General features: G+C 40.0%; 1 protein-coding gene across 2 annotated transcripts; it reads left to right on the top strand.

The window, feature by feature from the left end:
- The first annotated feature begins 2,156 nt into the window (after positions 1–2,156).
- fam120b (family with sequence similarity 120 member B) lies at positions 2,157–21,154 on the top strand. 2 transcript variants are annotated; one of them, XM_029498638.1, is made up of 16 exons: positions 2,157–2,252; positions 2,633–2,752; positions 2,998–3,188; positions 3,428–3,561; positions 3,803–3,925; positions 4,178–4,369; positions 4,670–4,940; positions 5,051–5,228; positions 5,394–5,507; positions 5,765–5,937; positions 7,931–8,023; positions 10,778–10,984; positions 11,168–11,321; positions 14,915–15,134; positions 15,225–15,271; positions 21,047–21,154. In XM_029498638.1, the coding sequence occupies exons 2-15, from the start codon at positions 2,635–2,637 to the stop codon at positions 15,253–15,255; spliced, it is 2,199 nt and encodes a 732-aa protein (XP_029354498.1). In that variant the 5' UTR covers positions 2,157–2,252; positions 2,633–2,634; the 3' UTR covers positions 15,256–15,271; positions 21,047–21,154. The 2 variants fall into 2 exon arrangements, with proteins under 2 accessions (XP_029354498.1, XP_029354497.1); XM_029498637.1 differs by lacking the exon at positions 21,047–21,154 and having other exon boundaries at positions 15,225–19,360.
- The last annotated feature ends 201 nt before the right edge of the window (positions 21,155–21,355 follow it).

Here is a 21,355-nt window from a genome sequence, read left to right as displayed (position 1 = left end):
ACATGACTTTTCAGTACCAAAGCTTCATTTGATGATGAAACAAATTGACCCAGTGTTTACATTTCAATATGACATTTGTATTTACATTTTGTTCCATCATGGCCTTTAAAGTTGGATTAGGGCTTAAAGCAAACAAAACAGAAACTCCTGCATTTTGAGCAAATCACACACTCCCTGCTCTCTGAGCTCCCTGCCCTGTGGCCTCCAGGGGTCCGTGGCCTTTAGTTTGAGAACCAGTGGCCTCCAGCAGCAGCAGGATTAGCCAGACCAGCTGCATGGTCACTGGACGCTGACACCAGGCCTGACCCCAGGGTGACTGCTATCAGAGACACTAAGGGGATCTGGTCAGCATTTGGTGTGTATATGTGTGTTGGTGTGTGTTGTTCATTCAGTTGGACAACTGTTGAGCCAGTACAGATTTGGGCAGTGGTGCTCTTTGTATGTGTGTATGTGTGCTTGTATAGTCAATTCTTTCCGGGGGTTAACTGCTGATCCAGTACAAATGGGAGGTGTTGGGGGGTAGGGCCGAGGGCAGTCGTGTGCTCCTGGAACATCTGCCTCTGTTTCTCCTGAGTCAAGCTTTGGTCAGGAGTGGGGAGAAGAGGGAGGCAACATGGGGGAGGAACTTAAAGAGGAGGGGACTGAAGGGGAAAAGGACAAGTGAGTATAGCAGGAGGAGGAAGCTCAAAAGATCCAAAGTGAATAGACAAGAGACTCAAACACTGACAACTGCCAACGGGCTCCAGGATTATGTATGTCTTGTCTTATTGTTTTACATATAAAGGACAGTAAAAGTTCATAATAAGAAATTCTCCATAGCTATATACAAAAAATCTTGCCCACACGCAACAAGGACTTCTTCTGGTGCTTGAAACTAATTAAATCAATTGGTTAATTAATAATGTGCAACAACAACAAAATAGTATGAGAAAAGGTTTTTGAATTTGTGTTTCAATTGGGCAAGTGATGATCTAGTTTGAAGAAGAGTGAGTAAAGCAGCTTCTGATTCAATATCTGGACAAATCCATGGTTTTGTTTCACCAAATCATCCCCACAATAAAAGCCAAAGTCATTGCATCAGCAACTTCTTAAAGAAAGGGACCTGAAACTTTTGGGTCAGGTCATGAAACCATGTTATCTTCACGGGTCTATTGGTCACGACTTTTCAGTGCAATTGTGGGGGGCAGATTTATGGCCCCTCCTGCCTTGAAGATAAGTTGACTGGAGGGATGGATTGTGCTCCTAGTCCACAGAGCATCTGGCTGCGGAACGACAGATGCTGACAGCTGGACTGACAGCCAGCATATGTCCCTTTTCTTTTTTTCTGCTTTGCTTAGACAATAGAAGTGAAGGGACGGGGGTGCTTTGTGTTAAGAAGGTATAGACCTAATAGATTGTGACTCCAAAGAAGAGCCCCCATTCTCCAGGAGAGCCTGGAGAGCAATTAGCCTGTGTCTGATCCTAGCCTGGAGAGTTATTATGGGGGGACTGAGTCCACAGAAACCTCAATTGTCCATTCTCATTCATGCTACATCAGGGTGTTTGTTTTTTAGCTACAGCACTATCAGTACTATGATGACCTGAATTAGATGGAACATTTGTACTTTATTTGTAGTTCTGCATAATCTACTCAATTTGATCTCTTCTTCAAACATCTGTTTTACTGCACAATGCAGATGTGCTTATGGTTACTTTTCAAAGTAAGGTTGTACAAAGAAGAAAAGAGCGTTCAACAAATAATGAAGTTATAAAGTATAGATAGAACATACACAATCTTTAAAAAAAGGTGGCCTCTTCTTGTTCTTCTTGACATGTTTCAGATTTTTAGTCTTTAAACTGCTTTTCATTTAACCAATGAAAGTTCCCCTTTAAAATTCACACAGGTTCATTTAGTAATAATAGTCTGAGACTCAAAGACAGAACCCCCCCTCAAAACAGCTTATATTTCACATTGTCTTTAAAAAGAACACACATTTATTTTATTCCGTTTTTTTTCTGATTCATGTTCTTAACTGCTCAGTGTGTAAGAATACTAGATATGCAGGCTTCTTCTAATTTCCATCTTTTTACAGTTGTTTTTTAGTTGCCTCTTTCAACAGCCTTGAGTGAGCCAAACTCACTCCATGCGCCGAGCACGTGTGCTTTGTTTTGCTACGTGATGACGCCACACGTAGCTCACCGGAAGTAATTTGCATTTCCAGCAAGTCAATACAGCAGAACCGTAAACGCTGGCTTTACAACAACATTTTAAAGTAAGTTTTTACTATTTAAGCTGACAGTATGGACTAAACGTATTTGCAAACACAACTTAGCATCACATACGTTGTTTTGTAAACGCAGGAAATGCGGCTTCCTTGGAAACGATTAGTTTATCTGCTGGAAGCTAAGCTAACTGCTAGCATAAGTGCTCATTTTCACTGACACTGAACTGACAAACTTGGCGAGAGGATGCATTGTTTTTGGTCTAAACGGACCTACTGGCTTTGTATTTACAATACAAGCTGTCATAAAACACGAACCAGTCCATGAAAACTGGCATGAGTTATTGTCTCAACAAAGCTATCTTATAGGCTTCGATTAAAAAGTTTCCAGTAAAGCCATTTCTGCTCTCTGTCCTGTTTCTTCTGTTTAGGAATGGGTGTGAAAGGTGTCCAGTACTTCATGGACTCCTGCTGTCCTGAAGTCTGTGTGAATGTGAATCTGAGAGACATGGCCACACAACTTGTCGCCAGAGGCACAGCAAACAGCCCAGGTAGAGTAACAGGGGATGTTTTGTACTCCTGGCTTTTCTTTGCTTCCAATTTTCTTTGCATATATTTTTTTCCCCCTTGAACAGTTTCCATTAAACTCATGCATGATGCCCTTTTATCTGTACAAACCCAGCTACAAGTCCAACTTAGCATGCTGCCAGTTTAACAAAACACAGAGCTGACACAATATCACAACATATAAAGAAAACAACATTATGTTAAATTATATGTTTCACTTTGTGTGTAGATCCCACACTTGTTGTAGATGGAATGGCGTGTATACGTCACTGGTACTCATGTAGGGATTGGGTGTGTGGAGGGCAGTGGAAGGAGTACGTGGATATCCTGAAGAGTTGGTGTGAGACATTTACATCTACAGGCATCAGACTGGTCTTCTTTTTTGATGGGGTGGTGGAAGAACAGAAGAGACAAGAATGGGTGAGGAAAGACACAATGTAAACCTGAGTTGTTTTAATATTTTCTTTTCCAATATTCATTAGTATTCAACATATCTTAAATCCTGCTGGTAAACCCATTCCACTTTTGTCTTTAGATACAGCATTACTTTAGAGATGCATGAGAATGCCTCTCATATTTAAAACAAAAGTTGACATGGTTGATCTTGCAGGTTTAAGACCTTTCAACCCACTATTTCAAACAACCTCTCTTGTCTGTAGGTGAAGAGGAGACGCAGAGTCAACGGGGAAATTTCTAAAATATTTTGTCACATAAAGGCGCATGGCGAGCAGCCTGGTAGAGAGCTCTTTTGTCTCCCTTCAGGTCTGGCCACATTCACATGCTTTGCTCTCAGGTTAGCAGTGATAAGAATGATGGTTATTCCACACCCTTTATTTTATTTAATTTACAGTGATATAAAGCTATATTTGAAAATGTTTAAACCTTACATGTAGTTCAATCTGATCATGGTTATTGTCCTTGTTGTTTACGGTAGGGTTAAGGTTTTAACATCTCTGCTGTTGTTTTTTTTTTTTTTTTTTTTTTTTTTTTTTTTTCATATATTAGGTTAACATTGATTTAATCATTTTTTTCAGGTCACTGGGTCAGGAAGTGTTTTGCTCAGTGCAAGAGGCTGACTATGAAATTGCCAGCTATGCTCGTCAGCATGGATGCATGGGCATCCTGGGCCAAGACTCAGACTTCATTATATATGACAGGTGTGGCAAAATGATAATGTTATGATACACAGTAAATGCTAGCTGACATCAAACAGCCTTGCTAATTTGGTCAAGAGCTCAACCTTTCTTCAATTTATTTAAAGGGAATTTGGAATTAAAGTATTAAATAAATACTTGTAATACTTTTACAATACTATTTGTAGAGTTTAGCATTTGTTATTATATATTACGTTATTGTAAACTGATTTAAGTCCTGGAAGCTGTCTGATCCAAATGTGTGTCTTTTTTAAGTTCCCCCTACCTGTCAGTTGCAAAGCTGCAGATAAACAGCCTCACCACTGTCCTGTATGACCAGCAGAAGTTCTGCCAAGCCACTGGATTGTCTGTTTTCCAGCTACCATTGCTGGCATGTGTTCTAGGTAACGATGTGGTGTCAGAGGAGAAGATGCAACACATCAGAAATAACGCTATGGCAACATACAGGTGTCTGGGCTTCCTTTGGTGTTTGCTTCCATTAATGCATACTCATGATGATCATTCAATTTAAGTTTTAATTTTTACCCTCTCTAAATAAATACCACCTTCTGAGTGCTAACATGAATTCTCAGCGTGCACTGAGATTAATTATATGTTGAGTTTCTGTAGTCTTTGTATAGAGCAACAAAACTGCTGAACTGTTAACTTGACTGCAATGAAAAAAAAAATCTTATTCAGGTGTTTGACAGTAAACCATTTTAGTTTAAGTTTGGACATGACATGGCATGATGTTTTATGGTTTTTCAGGGAAAAAAATCCTGTGTCACACACTGGTGCTCCTCGGGGACAGATGATCTTAGCTGTAGCCCAGCTCGTGAGCTCTTTGTGGGCCAAACAGGCAGAAGATACTGGAAAAATCCTTCAGCATCTGAATCTATCACCACCTCACAGAGAGCTACTTAAGAAGGGGATCTGCTCCTATTTACTTCCTGGACAGGAATCTTGTCCACAAGATGAAATCTCTGCACACCCTTCCAACTGTGCATTTGAGGAATATGTCAGTCCAGAGATATTAAAGGCATGTTATGTTTCACATTTGTACACAGTATATGTCTCAAAGAAGTCTTATAAGTTCTGAGAGTACTGTGTTTGACAGACCAATATTGTCCATTGTTCGTTTTTTCCCAGTCATGCAGAGAGAAGCATGTAGCAGCAGAAGGTTTTATGGTTTACAGTGTTGTATATGAGGGAGTCATTGAATGTAGCAACACACTGGAAGATGAAGAGGACACTGAGCTGCTGCCTCAGGCCTTTGTCTATAAGCCATGCAGACAGCGCATCTATGGACTGCTGCTCAGGCATGATGGTAGGACAATAAACTTCAGATCCAGACATGCAGTCCACAGACCTCTTTAGAAATCCTTGGTCAGCAGTGGAGTTTGTGTTTTTACTCTGTGGTGTCATTTGTATTGTTGTGTTTAAAAATAAAGACATGTGATGCCTTACATTTACAATTTTTCTGTGTTTTCAGGCAGCACTGCTGATCCTCCGGCAGTAAAGGAATGGTTTGTGTACCCAGGAAACCCTTTAAAGGAACCTGACATGGTCCACCCTGTCCCCTTCAGCCTGTCATGTGCCATCCCTGGTAGTTCCTCAATAACTTCCTCTGTATTCTTGTGCTTAAGTTATGATAAAAATCATACGTATGTTGAATTTTTTACACTTCTCTTCACATAAAATTTAGTTTACTTTGCTCAGACAACAAGTCAAATCCTTCTGAAAAAATGTCAGTGTCAATGAGTACTAAATATAATGCTTTTGAAATACCAGCTTAATTTTTACAGTCTCTTTGTCAACCAGGTCTGCAGAACTTGTTTTCTAAACCTCATTTTGTATTTGCAGGTGACAGTCCCAGTCTGGACTTACTGTGGTTTGGTACTGGGCCTGAGGTTCCTGCCCTTCGCCTGATGTCCTTCCTCTCAATTTTTGACTGTTCGGAGTTGACAGAATTACATGGCGTTATTGAAGGCTCTCTGCTGGCTGCTCTCTGTCTCATTACTTACATAGTCATGCAGGTAAAGTCAACTTTTTCTCCTATGGTTAACAGCTTTCAGTAGATAAGGATGACATAGCCATTAGAAGGAAAGTAGAAACTTAACAATGCATTAATTAAACGGCAAAAGATAGAAATGCTTTGTCTAACTACAGATAATCGTCCAGCTCAGGGAAAACAAAACCCTCAAGCAAAGATATGTTTGTGCAATCTGATGACTCAAATATAGGACAACATAAAATAATGTCCATCCATCTTCTACTGCTTTTTCTCTTTCTGGGTTGCGAGGCTGCTGTAGCTGATCCCAGCTCACATCGGGCAAGGGCAGGGGTACACCCTGGACAGGTCATAATATAACATGATTCATGTAAATGTGTCAGTCTTAGATGGTAAAATCAACAATGGTGAAATGTAATTTATTTTCAATTCATTTAAATTGAAAATGCATTTAAATAATCTCCCCTGATGTTATATTCATTTTTTCCAGTTTCTACCATTTCTTTTGCCCATTCCTTTTGCTAAAAAATATGAAAGCATCATTAGTAATGGGTCCTTTGGATGATTTTCTCCACAGTGATTGTGATTGACTTTTTCTTTGGTGTGGGCTGCATGTTTGGCTTAGCTTTACATGAACAAGTTAAGCTGTTAAATGAAACAGTTGAGTAAATATAATTCAGTTTGTTTTTAGGCAATTCAGCCAAGATAATGGCAGTACACAGGGAATAAAGCTACACCTGGTGATTTATGTAAACAGAAAATCAAAAGCCAAATTTATTTGGGGACAGTTAAGCATACAACTCTGCTTTTGATTTGGGATTTACATCTATAACACATATACAACAATTATTTTGCTCCTTTGTCAACTTGTGATGTGAAGTTAAACACAAGTTGTTGATGGTCTGTTTTATGTTGTTTTGTCGTGACTTGATGTCAGCCATTATCGCCTGCTGAGGGCCCAGTTTAGCCACAGACACTGGTCTACTTAACTTACGATCTTATGTCAGCAAGAGGTCTGATAACCACCCAATGGATTTGAATATTTCAGTAGAAATCTTAATTCAACCCAGTTCTCTTCTGTTCTTATTTTCGTTGTAAATATTAAACTGTGAACACATGTGCCCTTTGTAATCCAGTTGTAATGCCTTGTTTTTAGATTTAAATTGACGATCGCTTTTCAAAGTAGGTGAAAGAAGCAGAGATTTAGATTTTTTCTTTGTACTTTTTGCGTTGACGTCACCTGATGGAGCTTATACACAACAGAGATTTTATTACCAGATCATCTGGATGAAGGTGCATGCGTCATTTTGCAGGAGATAAACAAAAATTATTGTAGACTCATAGATCAACAGTGCAAAGAGGCCGTAGTTCACTGTAACAAATGATAATTTGAAAACACTTCTCTGAAAATGTTCTCTGATGTGAATTTTACTTGATAATTCATTAAAATTTAGCTGTACAGATGACGACTGGAAGGAACTCAGCTCTTCAATTTTTCAGGATCACAGAAATTTAAACAAAAGAGCTAATTCGGCCTCAGTAAATTTATGTTGACTAGATTTACCAGTACCACTCTATTCAGACAAAGGTGAACACTTTGAGACACAATGATCAGAAGGGAGCCTTGAAGACAGATAAAAAAAAAAAAAAATCAGATAGACACATACTTGGATCCAGTCATTTAATTGAATGAGGGACAAGCAAATGATCCGAAGAGAAGCTTGTTTGATGGACCGTTAGACGAGAAGACAATCAAAGCTGGGACAGACAACAGTAGCTGTTGTTTTCTGATTACTGCTGCATTCACATTCCCCTGTCACTCTTCTGTTTAAATAGCTCCAGGGTTGTTTGTTTTGAACACGCAACTGGGCAGCCTTGTTTCTTTCTCTGTTGTATTGTTGCATCGAGAGTAGACAAAACAAACTCACCCACAAACATGACACACTGGGATGTGATTGAATTGGCTCACTATATATTTTCTGCCCTTTGTATGTACGTGTATGTGTGCATGTAATCAGATTCAGACTTTGTCACAAGAGGACGTGGATGCTTACCTGAGTCAGTGTATCTGTCTGAGCATGAAATCTCCCCAGGATCTTCAGTGGATTAAGGTCAGTATCAATGAAAAAAAAAAAATATATATATATATATTTATGGATTTTCATAGAAAAGATTTTACAAAATAACCAGCAAAATCTTGTGTTATGGCTCAATGCATCAAAACACGTGTTGCATTGTGTTTCCTGCCGCAAGGAGACAATGTTCCCTGCAGTTTACAGTAAACAAAATCCTCTTCTGGCAAACATGGCTTAGAAAGTGTTTTCAGTAATAGAAAGTGAAGAAAAAAATAATTAGGAGAAAATACAAACACACTGCTGATTAATTGTGTAGAAAAACAGAAATAAACAAAACCTAAAACAATTATGTTAAATCGCAGTGTGGTTGTTTTGCAAATGGTAAATTAGCATATTTTATCATGTCCCAATTAACTGTAATGTGAAGTCAAGGAGAAGCAGCAGTTATTTAATTTACTAAAACCATAACATTTGTTTTTGTATGGATTTTTTTTATTTTATTTCTTCTTTTTTTTTGTGTTAAATGAATCATTCTCTTTCAATTGACAAACTTTTCCAGCTTAATGATAACAGGTACCTGCAGTGGTGCAGAGCCTTTTCACAGTTAGTTTGTTTGTGGGGTAGTGATCTTGAAAATAAATATGGTTAGTCTAAACCCAAATCTAAACAATGATGTCTTTGACATCAGAAAAACAGCATCAGTGCTGTCACCCTCTCACAGAGTGTTGAGGAGCCCAAGATATGTTATTTTTGAGCTCTCAGAGAGTCTGTGGTGCTTCTCGATTCTCAGGAAAAATGGTTGCTGGCTTTTTGTAGCCCCATTTATTTTTTACTGCTTAATTACCATACTTAGGTCTAGTAATTTGTATTTTTGCTGCTAGTCTGTTTTCTACACAATAATTACTGATGGGCGTTGATTTGAATATGCTGTCTTGGAGAATTTCAGAGCTTCAGGGCAAGTTAGCTGAGTGACTAGTTTATGGATTAACCGCACACGCACACGTGTGCACAGCAACATGCCCCCTTAACTTAATCTCATCACAGTATAAACTAAAAATCTACCTCTGTATTTCATTTATTAGAGACTGTGTGTTCAAAGGAGAAAATATGAGTCACATCAGTTTTGTGTTTTGGGGAGGGATGGGGGGCGGTTTTGTTGCAACATTCCTCCCCATGGGTCTGTGTCTGTGTCTGTGTCTGTGTGTGTCTGTGTGTGTGTCTGTGTGTGTCTGTGTGTGTGTGTGTGTGTGTGTGTGTGTGTGTGTGTGTTTGCTGGCAACAACAGTCGCCTATCTCTCCATGCTATTGACACACATAGCACATGAATCCAGACCGGACACACACACTTCTGTCTTTGTGTTCTCCTGTTCTTCTTTTCTGTCTCTTTTCTTTCTGTCCCTGCTCACCTTTCTCGCTCTCTCTCTTTGTGTCAGTGTGTTTGTGTAGACATTCGGCCCTTTTGTGTCTGTGCAGTGGTTCATTGTTTTCAGAAGGTGAAGCTGTGTTTGACTCGAAGCAGGTGGCAGGCTTGTGTGTGTGCGCGTGCACGCACACACATAATCTCTGTTGTAAATGCTATCTGTGACTAGAGGACAGGTGAGGGCAGAAAACGTATAGAACATCTGCTTGCTCTTATCAGTGCTGTTCTCGTGCCCCTTCATCATCCTCCTTCTTTACTGTCCCCTTTTTTCCTTCCTTCTTTTCATCTTTGTTTTCTTCACTAGCAACTAAACAACTAAACAAACAAAATCCTTCTCTTTCATCAGAATTAATGAATGAATTGTAAAGGATGCATCTGTAAGAAACTAGTGTTTCAAGAAATTCATTACTTGAATAGTCTTGTTAACATTAAATACAGCCAGCGTTTGAAATCTGTTATGTAGTCATTTATCTAATTGTATGTCACACTCACAGTCAGATAAATTAGATACAACATTGTTTTATCCTTGTATTCCCTCTCCTTTCATTTGTACTTTTATGTGTCATTATTCAAATCTTCTTCAGTTCCATTGTGTCTACTTTTCATACAACAAAATCTAAAAGTCTTCATTCAAATGTTTGACAATGTCATTTTTTTTTTTACAGCAAACCAAACTGTCACATACAGATGTCAATGTTGTTTCCCAACAGACAGATGGATTGAATGCCTTCTGCCACTGAGCACAGGGAGTCAGAGTTGAGTGACGGTGCAGCAGGATGTCTGAGTCATATATAATTGTGTGATCAATGTGACATTAACCAAATTGTGGTTGGGAACTGACAAGTATTTTAGCAACTGTGAGAAAGATTTTAAGGACTTTCTTGTGGGTGGTGAATCTTATTGAAAAAGCAGATGGTTCTTTATGGGGCTTTTGAATGAAGCTGCAGGCCAAGAGGATGTGTGTGGTGTATACATGGTGTTATTAATTCATTAGCCACTAAAAAGCCAGTTCGTGGACTAGAGAATCAAGATTTTCCTGTCAAACAAAGACTGCGTAATGATGATGGGAATTTGTTCATCACGTTTGTAAATGAAGCAGTGGGGTGTCTCTCCATGGACAGTGGAGTGACCAGCTGTGTGGTCTGTTGTTGTTTTGACCTAACGATCTGTCATTTGGTTTGTTAAACTCTAAGTTGAAGGAATTTATTGTCACATCTGGTATAGTCGTCTGTGACCTGGTTCACTCCGAACAGTCTCTGCTGCTGTTCAGTCTTGGTAAATGGAATTTACCAAAGTATTTCGGCTTATGATAACAATACCAAGAAAGTAAAAAAAAAAAACAAACAAAAGAACTGTTTCTTTGCTCTCAGCTGCCTTTCATCTCCAGTCGCGCAGTGCAGCTTGGATCTCTCTATGTCCGAGGACTGAGCCACCTGCTGGGTGCGAACTGTGCCAGTGGCTGCCCACTGCCCAACGCTGCCCTGATGCCTTGGCACAGTTTCGATGGACGGCTGTTCCACTCAAAGTACCTGCTGGCACATAGTGGGACAGAGAAAACTGTCTTGTTGGATAACAATGTGAGTAGAGCCAGGACAACAAAAAGGAGATTTTGTGTATATGTGTGTGTTCACGTGGCAAATAAGTGGCAAAGATTTTTCAAGATGTTGATTTTGTCTCCAAGTATTTGTATGTTTGCTATGTTTATGCAGAGTGTGTAATGTGTATATCTGAAGTGTATCATTGTCCCCCTATATTGCCAGCCGTCCTGTCTGTCCCTTTTTCTCCAACTGAGAGAGAGACTTATAGAGATCTGCAGGAAGAGAGGTAGAGTCCTGCAGTCCAGACCCAGACCCAATGCGCCAGTGCAAAGCCGTAAACCAACAGTGGAACCAGGATACAGAGATAGACACACAGGTGAGATGTCTGTTCAACTGAAAAACACATCTTGTTAGATGCTGACCATATTCCATAAGCTTCACCAGCTTTTAAACATATTTTCTCAGAGTAAAGGATCACCACCTTACAACTTGTGACTGGGGTTTGTTTGTGAAAGCCTGCTCAGAGTTTGTCTTCTGTTTGTGATTTTTAAAACATTTAAAAATTACACTTAGCTCCAAACTTAGTCTACAAAAAATACGTTTTTAGAGTGGCTTCCATGACTTTAAAGTCATGCAGGTTTTTAGCACTGAAATGCATCCAGCTTCAGTTTTTTAGTTTAATAACTGTAGATTTGGTGAGATGCTGTGGGATTGGAAAGAGATTTAATGTCTCTCTTACCTCACTCTTGCTCATTCATTTTGTCTGTGAATGTTGGTTCTATGTTGTTTTGTGTGGCATAATTATACTGCCATGTCTCTATGGAAAAATACTTCTTGATCTTGCGACCATCCTGGTTAAATAAAGGTCAGGAGAAAAGAAACGCTTTGACCTGAATTAAGAAATGTTAGTGTGTCTGGGGTGTACTTGTTTTACATTCATACCATATAACCACAGTGTCCTCTGTGCAAATCTGATAGAAGGGACCTTTGTCACATTGTTTCCCCTTCTGCATGATAAAGTAAAAATGCCAAATGAAAAGTTATAAAATTGATATTATGCTGTCTATTTTGTTTTGAAGGCTCCAGTAGTTCAGCTTTAATGTTTTGGAGCTACTCTGTGTTTCTAATCATCATCCAAAGCACATAGACATAAACAAGCCTGGAGTGATCTAAGATGCAGAAACAAACTGCAGCTCATATGAAAAACAGTTTGGCTTCTGGAGCCAAACAGAGAAGCAGCATTTTAATCTGGTAGTTGATCTGTGGTTGTAGTTCTCTGGTGCCCCACACAGAACCACATTACCCAGAGGGCCATGCTGTAATGAGGTCCATGTGTGCTGTGGCCTTGATGCATAACAGTGTGCACACACACACACAAATGCGCACAAGTGCTTGCCTGCATCCGAGACTTGCTTTGTCAGTGTACTAGTAATAATAGGTTTCTGTTTATAGGCTGGGAGAGCTCTATTTTAAGACACACAACAAGACAAACTGATTACAGGCTTCACTCTCCTGTCTCTCCCCTCTCTCTGCTCCCCTTCCCCTTAGTTGTTCCCCTCTGTTTCACTCTTCATCCTTTGAGTTTGGTTCTTTCTGTCTTCTTTCTTCACACTTTCTCTGTTTGTTTTTCTCATTTAGCACCTTTTGTTCGGTCTGGTTTGCGAGATGTCTTTGTAAAGCGTTCACCCTCTCTGGCCAGTGTGTTCAGCATAAGTGTTAATGTGGTGCTGTGTTTATGATGCTCCTTGCTGTTAGACCCAAGTCAAGCTCCTCTATAACACTCAACTATAACTTACACACTCCATCCTACTGAATTGTCAATCTCAGAAAATGAGTCCACTGCAGCCTATGAAATCTGAACCCACTGTTTCTGTTCAACCCTGCAACTTATGAAGTCTTTGAGACCGTTTCTCTGCGTGCCATGTTGGCGCAAAGATTTGAGTTTAACTGTCTGATTTTTGCCTAAGTCAACCCCTGCAGGTCTCTTGAGGATGCTTCTGGCTTTAGAGATGGAAGGCTATTCACTCTTTCTACTTCAGTGTTTCAGTTCTCCAAGATGCAGACACCAATCATTACTACAGAGCTGTGGGGATACAGAGAGAGAGAGACTGTGTGTGTGAGTGTGAAGGAGGGGGAAGAAAGAGGGGGAGAGAATGTATGTGCGTGAGAGTAGTGGTGGCGCTATGTGGTATCGTTGAGGGCCCGGTTTGGTTTTTGTTTGGAATCAGGCCTGATGTTTAGTCTCCTCAGCAAATATCTCCTCTGCCCGCCTGCCCTTGCAATTACGCTCCAGCAGTGTATCCAGCACAGCCTCTTTACCACGTCTCTTTAGTCTATTTTTGTCCAAAAAGACAAAAAAGTAAATGAGTATGAAAAACAACTTTATTTTCACAATGGCTTACATTTGCTTCAAAGTGTATTTTACTCTGGCTAATAATAGTCACGCACTTTGAATCTCTCCTCCAATCTGTCTTCTCATACTGTTTATTTTCAATAATGAACAATTTAGTCTCTTTTTCTTCTTTCTTTCTAAACTCATTTGTGTTCCTATTTTGGTTTTACTCTAAATCTAAATCAGAGAACTGTTTCCAAAGACATAACAACAACTGAAATAGACCTTTCAAAAGTTTTGGTACTTGTGGTGTCACTGACACATTGTTCACTTATGCGCAACATGCTTTCATCTGCTTTTTTATGCAGTTTCACACTTGGGCCCTGGATTGATGGTAGCAAACTACAACTCCCTTTTGGACTTCATTTTTTTTTTATTTTGGGAACTTTGTAATTGACTTAAAACCTGCCACATTTGGCAAAGTTCCCTAAGTGACAAGAATGTCAGAACCTTTTCTGAAAGGGAGGAGAGATAATTGATGCTCAGCAGGACCAGGGAAACATTTAGCTTTTTCAGAGACTAAATCATTCTTATTTGGCAACAGTGATGATTCAAAAATGGAATATCATAAAATCTTGTTTCAGATGTTTTTTTAGATGACCGCTACAGAAAACCATGAAATTAGCTTTTATAGCATTTTGATGACCTTACATGCATGCTTTGTTTTAGCAACCAAAGGATGCATTTCATCAGGCATTGTTCCTCCATTGACAATGCCTGATGAACAAACTGCACTCAATTATATCTGCTAATAGAAAAGAGGGACTATATAATCCCAGCCCATGGACAAGCTTTATATATGTCCCTCAAGAGCCAAGAGCAGTAAGAGAATATTGAAGGGTGTGTTTCATTACTTCTTATCCTCAGCAGTCTTGCAGCCAGATAGGCTGCAGATTAATGGCTTTTCTCAGGTGTTTTTAAGACATTGATATTTGTACATGCTGCAGGACTAAGGGGATTTCTTTGCCTTAAACTGAGACAGATAACAACCATGAACTTAATGTTAATGGTTTATAGAGTTCCTATAAAGCGGAGTGATACATGCAGTTAAAGGTCCCAGTGCTGTTGTACTGATGCATGCATTTGCACTCATTATTCTGCCTCTCATCCAATCCAAATACTCCAAACACTTGATCCAAACTAACCGTTGTATAAACTTACATATACTGACAGTCTGAACAGGCACTTGGGCTCTTACGGGAAATACATCACGCAATTAATTACTTGATGGCTTTTAAATTGTGTAAGTGTGGGTATATGGATAAACCCCTAATTATAAGGTTTCTAGAAACATGACTCCAAATCAAGACTCATGCTGCTCCTGCTTGATGGGTAAATAGAAAATAGCTGAACTTTCAGTTAATGCATGTTTAAAGCACCTTATGTTCGATTTGTCTCTAGAGTAAAAAACTCTGATTATTCAAATTCTTATTTAATCAGATTTGACTGCAAATTTTGATGGTAGAAATGTAGGACTGCAGTGTTCAGATTCTAAAGCTGATCAAGAAAATATATTTTTAGTGTCTTTCAATGTTATACTGGGTTTTCAAAAGTATGGCTTTGCTCCTTCTCTTAAGGTTGGCCCTCAGATGGTGGTGAGGGCTGGAGGGAGAGAGGAGAGGAAAGAAGAGACCGTAGTGAATATGAAAAAAGAGAGAGACAATTGGAGAGAGGAGGACGCCATTTTCCTCCTCATTCTTATCCTGAGTGCCACATTGGAGGCTCCCAAAGGATGCAGGAAAGCTGTCCTCCAAGGCAGTCGTATCGTAGCAGAAGGCGATACCAACTGGCTCCCAGGTAACGCTGGTGTGGCACTAAAATGTTTCCAGTTTGCTCTTCTTTTCTTACCTGTTTAATAATGTGTGTCCTCCTCTCCTCTGCTGTCAGATGGTCTCAGCCTCCTGCTCCTGGAACATAACTCGACCCGAAAAGAGGTGAGAGCAGCCGAGGATTAGAGGGGAGAACTTGAGCAGTTAAGAGGATCGGAAAGACGTGATGAAAGTAGAGAAGGAATCAAATTTCTCTGAACAAACTGATTAGCAAGTTACCCGCCAGGAATGTTTGTCTAAAGGATGTAGAGGTAGAAAAAATGAGAATGAAGACATTGGGAATGATTTTTTTTCTTTTGGGAATTTAAACTGAAAAAATGAAAAAAAATATATATTTGTTTGTGTATTTTTTCTTAACTCAAAAATTATCTTGGGGAAATGCATCTTCACTGTGCCATTTAACAGCAGTAACAGCACAAGGCAGGAGTTAGCAAACAAACACTGAAATGAGGCACTTCAAACAGAGCAGTGGATTAATAGTTAATCCTCAGTCCCCTTTCTGCCTCTTATCTTTGACAATAAAAGAGCAAAGATCTTAAAAGCTGTGTGTATCCAGCACCATAATCCTTTCAGTGGTTTTCTTTAGATAATCAGTAATGCCGGAATCAAATATCAGCTGGAAAAGGACAGCTAAGTCAACTAAAGAAAAGTGCCATACATTTATACACTTATCTTGACACACTAATCCTTTATCAGAAGACATTTATGACAAGTTAAAAACAGAACTGGTGTTTTTTGACATAGATGAATGATAGGCATTAATGGAGGGTTATATTTTAAGCTCTTGGGTTTTTACTAACTCTTTACCAAGGAGTTTTAGGTTTTTCTTTCAAAGGTGCCTGAAATTTAGTTTTGTGGTTTCTAGCACAAGAAAGGCCTGAGAAAACCCCCAACCTCATTTCTTATGTGAACAACCTCTTTTATACCTCACAAATAATAAAATGTTTAGATATTTTAGAAAACTTTGATTATGATCAATATTTAATGTCCTAAAATCATACAACAGAAATTCAACCTTTGAGCATAAAACACAGATGAAACCACTGCATGTTGCTGAATCTGCTGAATGATTTGCAGACCAACAATAGTGAGTGAGTGAGTGAGTGAGTGAGTGAGTGAGTGAGTGAGTGAGTGAGTGAGTGTGTGTCTGTGTGTGTTGGGCTGATAAGGAATATATTGCCTGTATAGTCGAGGTGACAGTCTTCCTGTGACACTGTGAACATTGTAAAACCAGCTAGAGCAAAGGTCTCCAGCTCCGGTCCTGGAGGGGTTTGGTCCAGTCCAGAGGTCTCCAGCTCCGGTCCTGGAGGGATCCGGTCCAGTCCAGAGGTCTCCAGCTCCGGTCCTGGAGGGGTTTGGTCCAGTCCAGAGGTCTCCACCTCCGGTCCTGAAGGGCCACTGTTTCCTGCTTCAACACAGCTGATTCAAATGATCAGCTCCTCATCAAGCTCTGCTGAAGTCTGATCAGGAGTCACTCATTTGAATCAGGAAACATCTAAAACATCCAGCACAGTGGCCCTCCAGGACCGGAGCTGGAGACCTCTGGACCGGAGCAACAGGATGCAGAGAAAGTTTCCCTGTGTGTTTGTGTGTGAAAGCAAAACAGAAAAAAAAAGTGAAACAAATGGAGGGAAGTCAAATTGTTGCAAATTGTAGTGTTGTAACCTCACTGATATCTTCATTCAATGCAGATTAAATCTTCCAGATGAAATTGGGTAATGTATATTAAAGGTTTTAACTTTTTCTTTTAACAATGGGCCACACTCTGGTTCACTCACACAGTTTAGTTTCAGTCTGACTGAAAATGCTAAAAATGCTTCATTTTAGTCCATTGCAGGTATTGAACATCCACCTGTGAATAAGGCAGCAGCTGTAGTTTTCGCCTTCACCTCTACCTGTGCAGTTTGATGTAACATAACTGGAGTGATTACTGTCCTTTATTCACCTCACCAAAAATAAAGTGAGCAGTTAATATTTCATCTTCATAATAGAGTTAAAATGGGTTCACAGAGCAAGACACTGAACATCCTAAAGACTGAGTGGCTAAAACCTCCCAGTCTGCTGTGTTGGAGTTGTCTACTCCCTGGCTTTCTTCTCAGTCCAGTGGCAGCAGAAAAAGTAGTGTGTGTGGATGGATGTGTGAGTGTGTGCTTTGGTCAGTTGCCCCTCTGAGATAATAACAATAACAGGAGGAGGGATGTGTTTTCTATGGCGAAGAGGAAGTGAGGGATGGAAGGTTAAAACAGGAAGGAAGAGGGAAATGAAGGAGTGTAAAGGAGAAAGGAGGAGTAAATTCTGAGAGGAGGAAAGTGAGGAAGAAAGAGGAAACACCATAGGGGTGGTCGAGTGAGGTGGAAGACTAAGAATAGAGAGAACAACAGAAAACAGGATGAGGAGGGAGAAAAGGGACAAAGTGAATTTAGAAAGGGGAGTGCAGAAGACTTAAGAGCAGTTTGTGTGTGGAGTTGGTAGTCTTGCCCTGGCCACAGGAAACCCCAACAGATCAACTTTGTGTCTGTCTGTGTGTGTGTGGCTCTGGGCGTGGTCCCTCCAGCAGCAGGGAGACAGGCAGTCAAACCCCCTTTCCAGGCCCCCCTTTCCTCCCTGGGATTGGCCCAGGCCTCTTTCCCCTCTGGTAGCTGTCATTCAGCAGGCCGTCTGCTCCACTTTGCATCACGTTCTGTCTGCATCTTATCTTCAGTTTTGGAGGCTTTCCTCCAGCTGAAGTCATCAAACCAAGCGCCGATTTGTGTGACCCAGATGCGGATGCACCACTGGGATTAGACTTAAACCCTTGCGGTGTCCAGCAGTAGCCACATTGGGCAGCACCTACACTGATCTTATGGATACCACAAAACCACTGTGATAAACTTCATCCCCAGCAAATAGCTACTTTGCACTCGACTTTCACTCTCAGTCTACACTTGGAAGAGGCCAAAATAGCAATGTTGTACATTGCTATTTTGGCATCTTTTCTTTGACATGTCATTTCTTGGCATGTAAATAGGAACGTTTTAGAATGTAAAGAAAATAGGTTTAACCTGTGTCATGCTCCCATATAACTGCATTGTATAACTATTATGACTCACTACATTAACTAACACAACACCTCTTTCTGTTCTGGTGGTATTACCGTTGTGGATCTAGGAATGGCAGCAGCAGGGTTAGTCACAGTGACAAGTTAAATTTACCTAACAACTGATGTATAAACCATTGTGAAATTTGCTTCAGACCTCCATGGTGTCATCCCCTCTTGGGATGAACTCTTTTGGAAACGTATAATCATCAGGTCAAAAATGTACTTTGGTACAATTTGGTTCATGATCAGATATTTAAAAACCTGACTGAACCTTGTGAGCTTCTGTAATTTATCTTTAGTGCTAATAAGTGGGCTGAGACATTACACCAAGATGATGAGCGGAGTAAACATACCTGCTGAGTTAGCAATGTCAGTGCCAGCATTATGCTTATGTTAGCATTTAGCCCAAAGCACAGAGGTACCTGCTTGACTGGTAGTTAGTGTGTGATGTTTATTCCAATCCAATAACAGCATTTCATGGGAAAATATCATTTAGCTCAACCACAACGCTACTTGTTGAGCAAATTACCAACTAAGTGGCTGTTACAGAGGGTGATATTTAATGTATGACGTGTGAAGTTCATTTTCAACCATACAGGGTCAGCTTCAATGACACCGAAGGAAAACAACTTAAATTAAATTAAATTAACTTAAATAAATCATTGAGACCTTTTTTTTAATGGACGTATTTATGCGACATTGTCGGTTTTAAAGTTGAGTTCTTCTGTGTGTGCGTGTGTATGTATAAACGCAGGAAGAAGGAATCTTGGCGACAGAAGTGGTTGTTATTTTGGAGTTGTTTTAGTCGATTTTACAGAGGCATGCACCAAAGTGACACAGGGGTCCTGAAATACATTGAGCCATAGTGACCAAATATAACCCCGATGTATTTACAGCAGAGTCTATAAATACAATCTTCTTTCTTTAGCTGAGGCCAAAACATAGAGGGAACAACTCCCTGACTGCTGTGTGTGTGTGTGTGTGTGTGTAACCAATCCTAGCATGCTTCAGACTCCTGCCTAATAGCATGTAGTTAGTGGGAATAGGACAGAGGGAGGTGATTAAAAAAAAAAAAAAAAGGAGGACAGTCATGGAAACACAGTGAAAAGTGAACACCATTAAAAGTAAGAGCTTTAGCTTCATGACTGTAGTGGGAGGTTTATCATTAAGGCTTAACTTTAACACTCTTGGTCTTGAAGTTTAAGATCAACAAATTGATAACATATTATCAGACACGGCTAAAATTACAGACATGGAGGCAAAGTTACTGAAATTATTTGTAGGTTCATGTTTTCTTTGAATGCAATTCTGCATGCTATAATTATTCATGAAATGGGGTTCTACTCAACATCCACAGGTGTTTTGCCATCACATCATTTCACAATTGGAAACTATGTCTGTCTGCAGAACCCAAAAAATGGGAATTTCATACTGAAATACTGCAATTTTTTTTCTGTATTTTTTCTGGATATGACGTGGTTGTGAGGTATATCAGCACTACACAATAGCATGTTGACAGTACAATCTTTTTTTTTTTTTAAATGGAGAGAGTCCATGTGTAAATTCAGTCACTTGCAGTTTGGCTAGCACGTGCTATTACGTCTGGCTATTATTAGTCTGAGCTCGTTTGCTTAGCCCATTTTAATCTGCTGAGTTTTCTGAAGACGTGATGTTTTGCTGCCTTAACAAAACACAACAGGCTTCAGTGATGAAGTCTTCTTTTCTTAGATGAATAAATCAGAAACTCATGAAATGTATAGCATGTCAGTAATGTGTTGGATTAACTGCTTTTCAACAAAAGAGGTTTGTTATCATTCAACCAGTCTGGCTTTGTCCAACATCATACAAATTATGCATACAGCACCTCTCAAGCTCAATTATCAGCAAGTTATATCTGGTCTTTTTTTTATCACTGCACATCAGTTAACCTCTTCACTTTAGTGTACTTTAGACTTTCAGGCAACACGTATTCTTTTGGCTGCTACAGTTATATATATTAATACTCAAAATCTACTAAATAAATCTTGCTCACATTAAAGTACAGCAGTATAATCAACGAAATGTAAAGTTCCTCATCCTTTACTAACATGCTAGTCACTCATTAGAGGTATTGAGATGGTTTCCTGATTGTTATGATTTTGCGTCTCTTCAGAAAGCCTGCCTGGATGGAGAATGGTGAGCTTTTTGTCCAAATCACAAAGTTTGCCTTTCCCTTTTGCTCCTCATGTCAACATCAGCGCTGGCAGCCAGTTGTTTTCTTCCAGTGGTGGGCAGGATCTCTCTGTCCAGTCCCTCCTCCATTTTCTCATCCTCCTTTATCTCTTTTCACCTCCATCCACCCTTTCCTCGCTCTTTTGCCTTTCGTGTATCTCCGTCTCTCCCCCTTCCACAGCCTCACTCCCCTTCTTTCCTCTCTATCCCTCTCTGTCCTTGAATGAATGCTCTCTGACTAGTGGAACATATGCTGCTGGTTGTTCAATACCCTCCCTCTGAGTGGGGGCGCATCCATGCGTGTGTGTGTGTGTGTGTAAGTGTGAATGAGACAGTGTCGTTAGTGTGTACTTGTGTGTCTGTCCTTGTGTGTGTGTGTGTGTGTGTGTGTGTGTGTTCATTGAAACATATGCCTCCTGTTGCACATTGGCCATCTGTTCCTTGAATGGACTGATGGAGTGCTGCTGTAACCATGGCAATAGGCCTTTCTGTCAAATAGCCCATCAAACAACCCCTGGCTCTGTGTGTGTGTGTGTGTGTGTGTGTGTGTGTGTGTGTGTGTGTGTGTGTTTGTATGTGTTTATGTTTAGGAATTGACTGGCAGAGTGGAGGAATTCCCACATGTTGATGAAATGAGGTTGACCCACCAAGACGACCTGCTCCTACGTCCTCCCAGTTCTCCTTTGGTCTCCATTCACACAGTTTTTTTTTATTTTTTTTTTTTATACTGTAGCTGATTGAGGACATTGTCTCCAGGAGACCTACTAACCCAGCCAGACCATTTACAAACCAAAAAGGAAACATTGTGTGATTTAATCAATTGACAATAAGCAGAGTTTAGAGATTCTTTTTCATTTAAAATGCACTTAGACAAGAGAAAGTAGTTTTCAGTGTGTGTG

This window comes from Echeneis naucrates, chromosome 3, assembly GCF_900963305.1.
Source record: "Echeneis naucrates chromosome 3, fEcheNa1.1, whole genome shotgun sequence".
Lineage (NCBI taxonomy): Eukaryota > Metazoa > Chordata > Actinopteri > Carangiformes > Echeneidae > Echeneis > Echeneis naucrates.
Note: the sequence above shows the minus strand (reverse complement) of the source record. Positions and strands in the feature narration are given on the sequence as shown.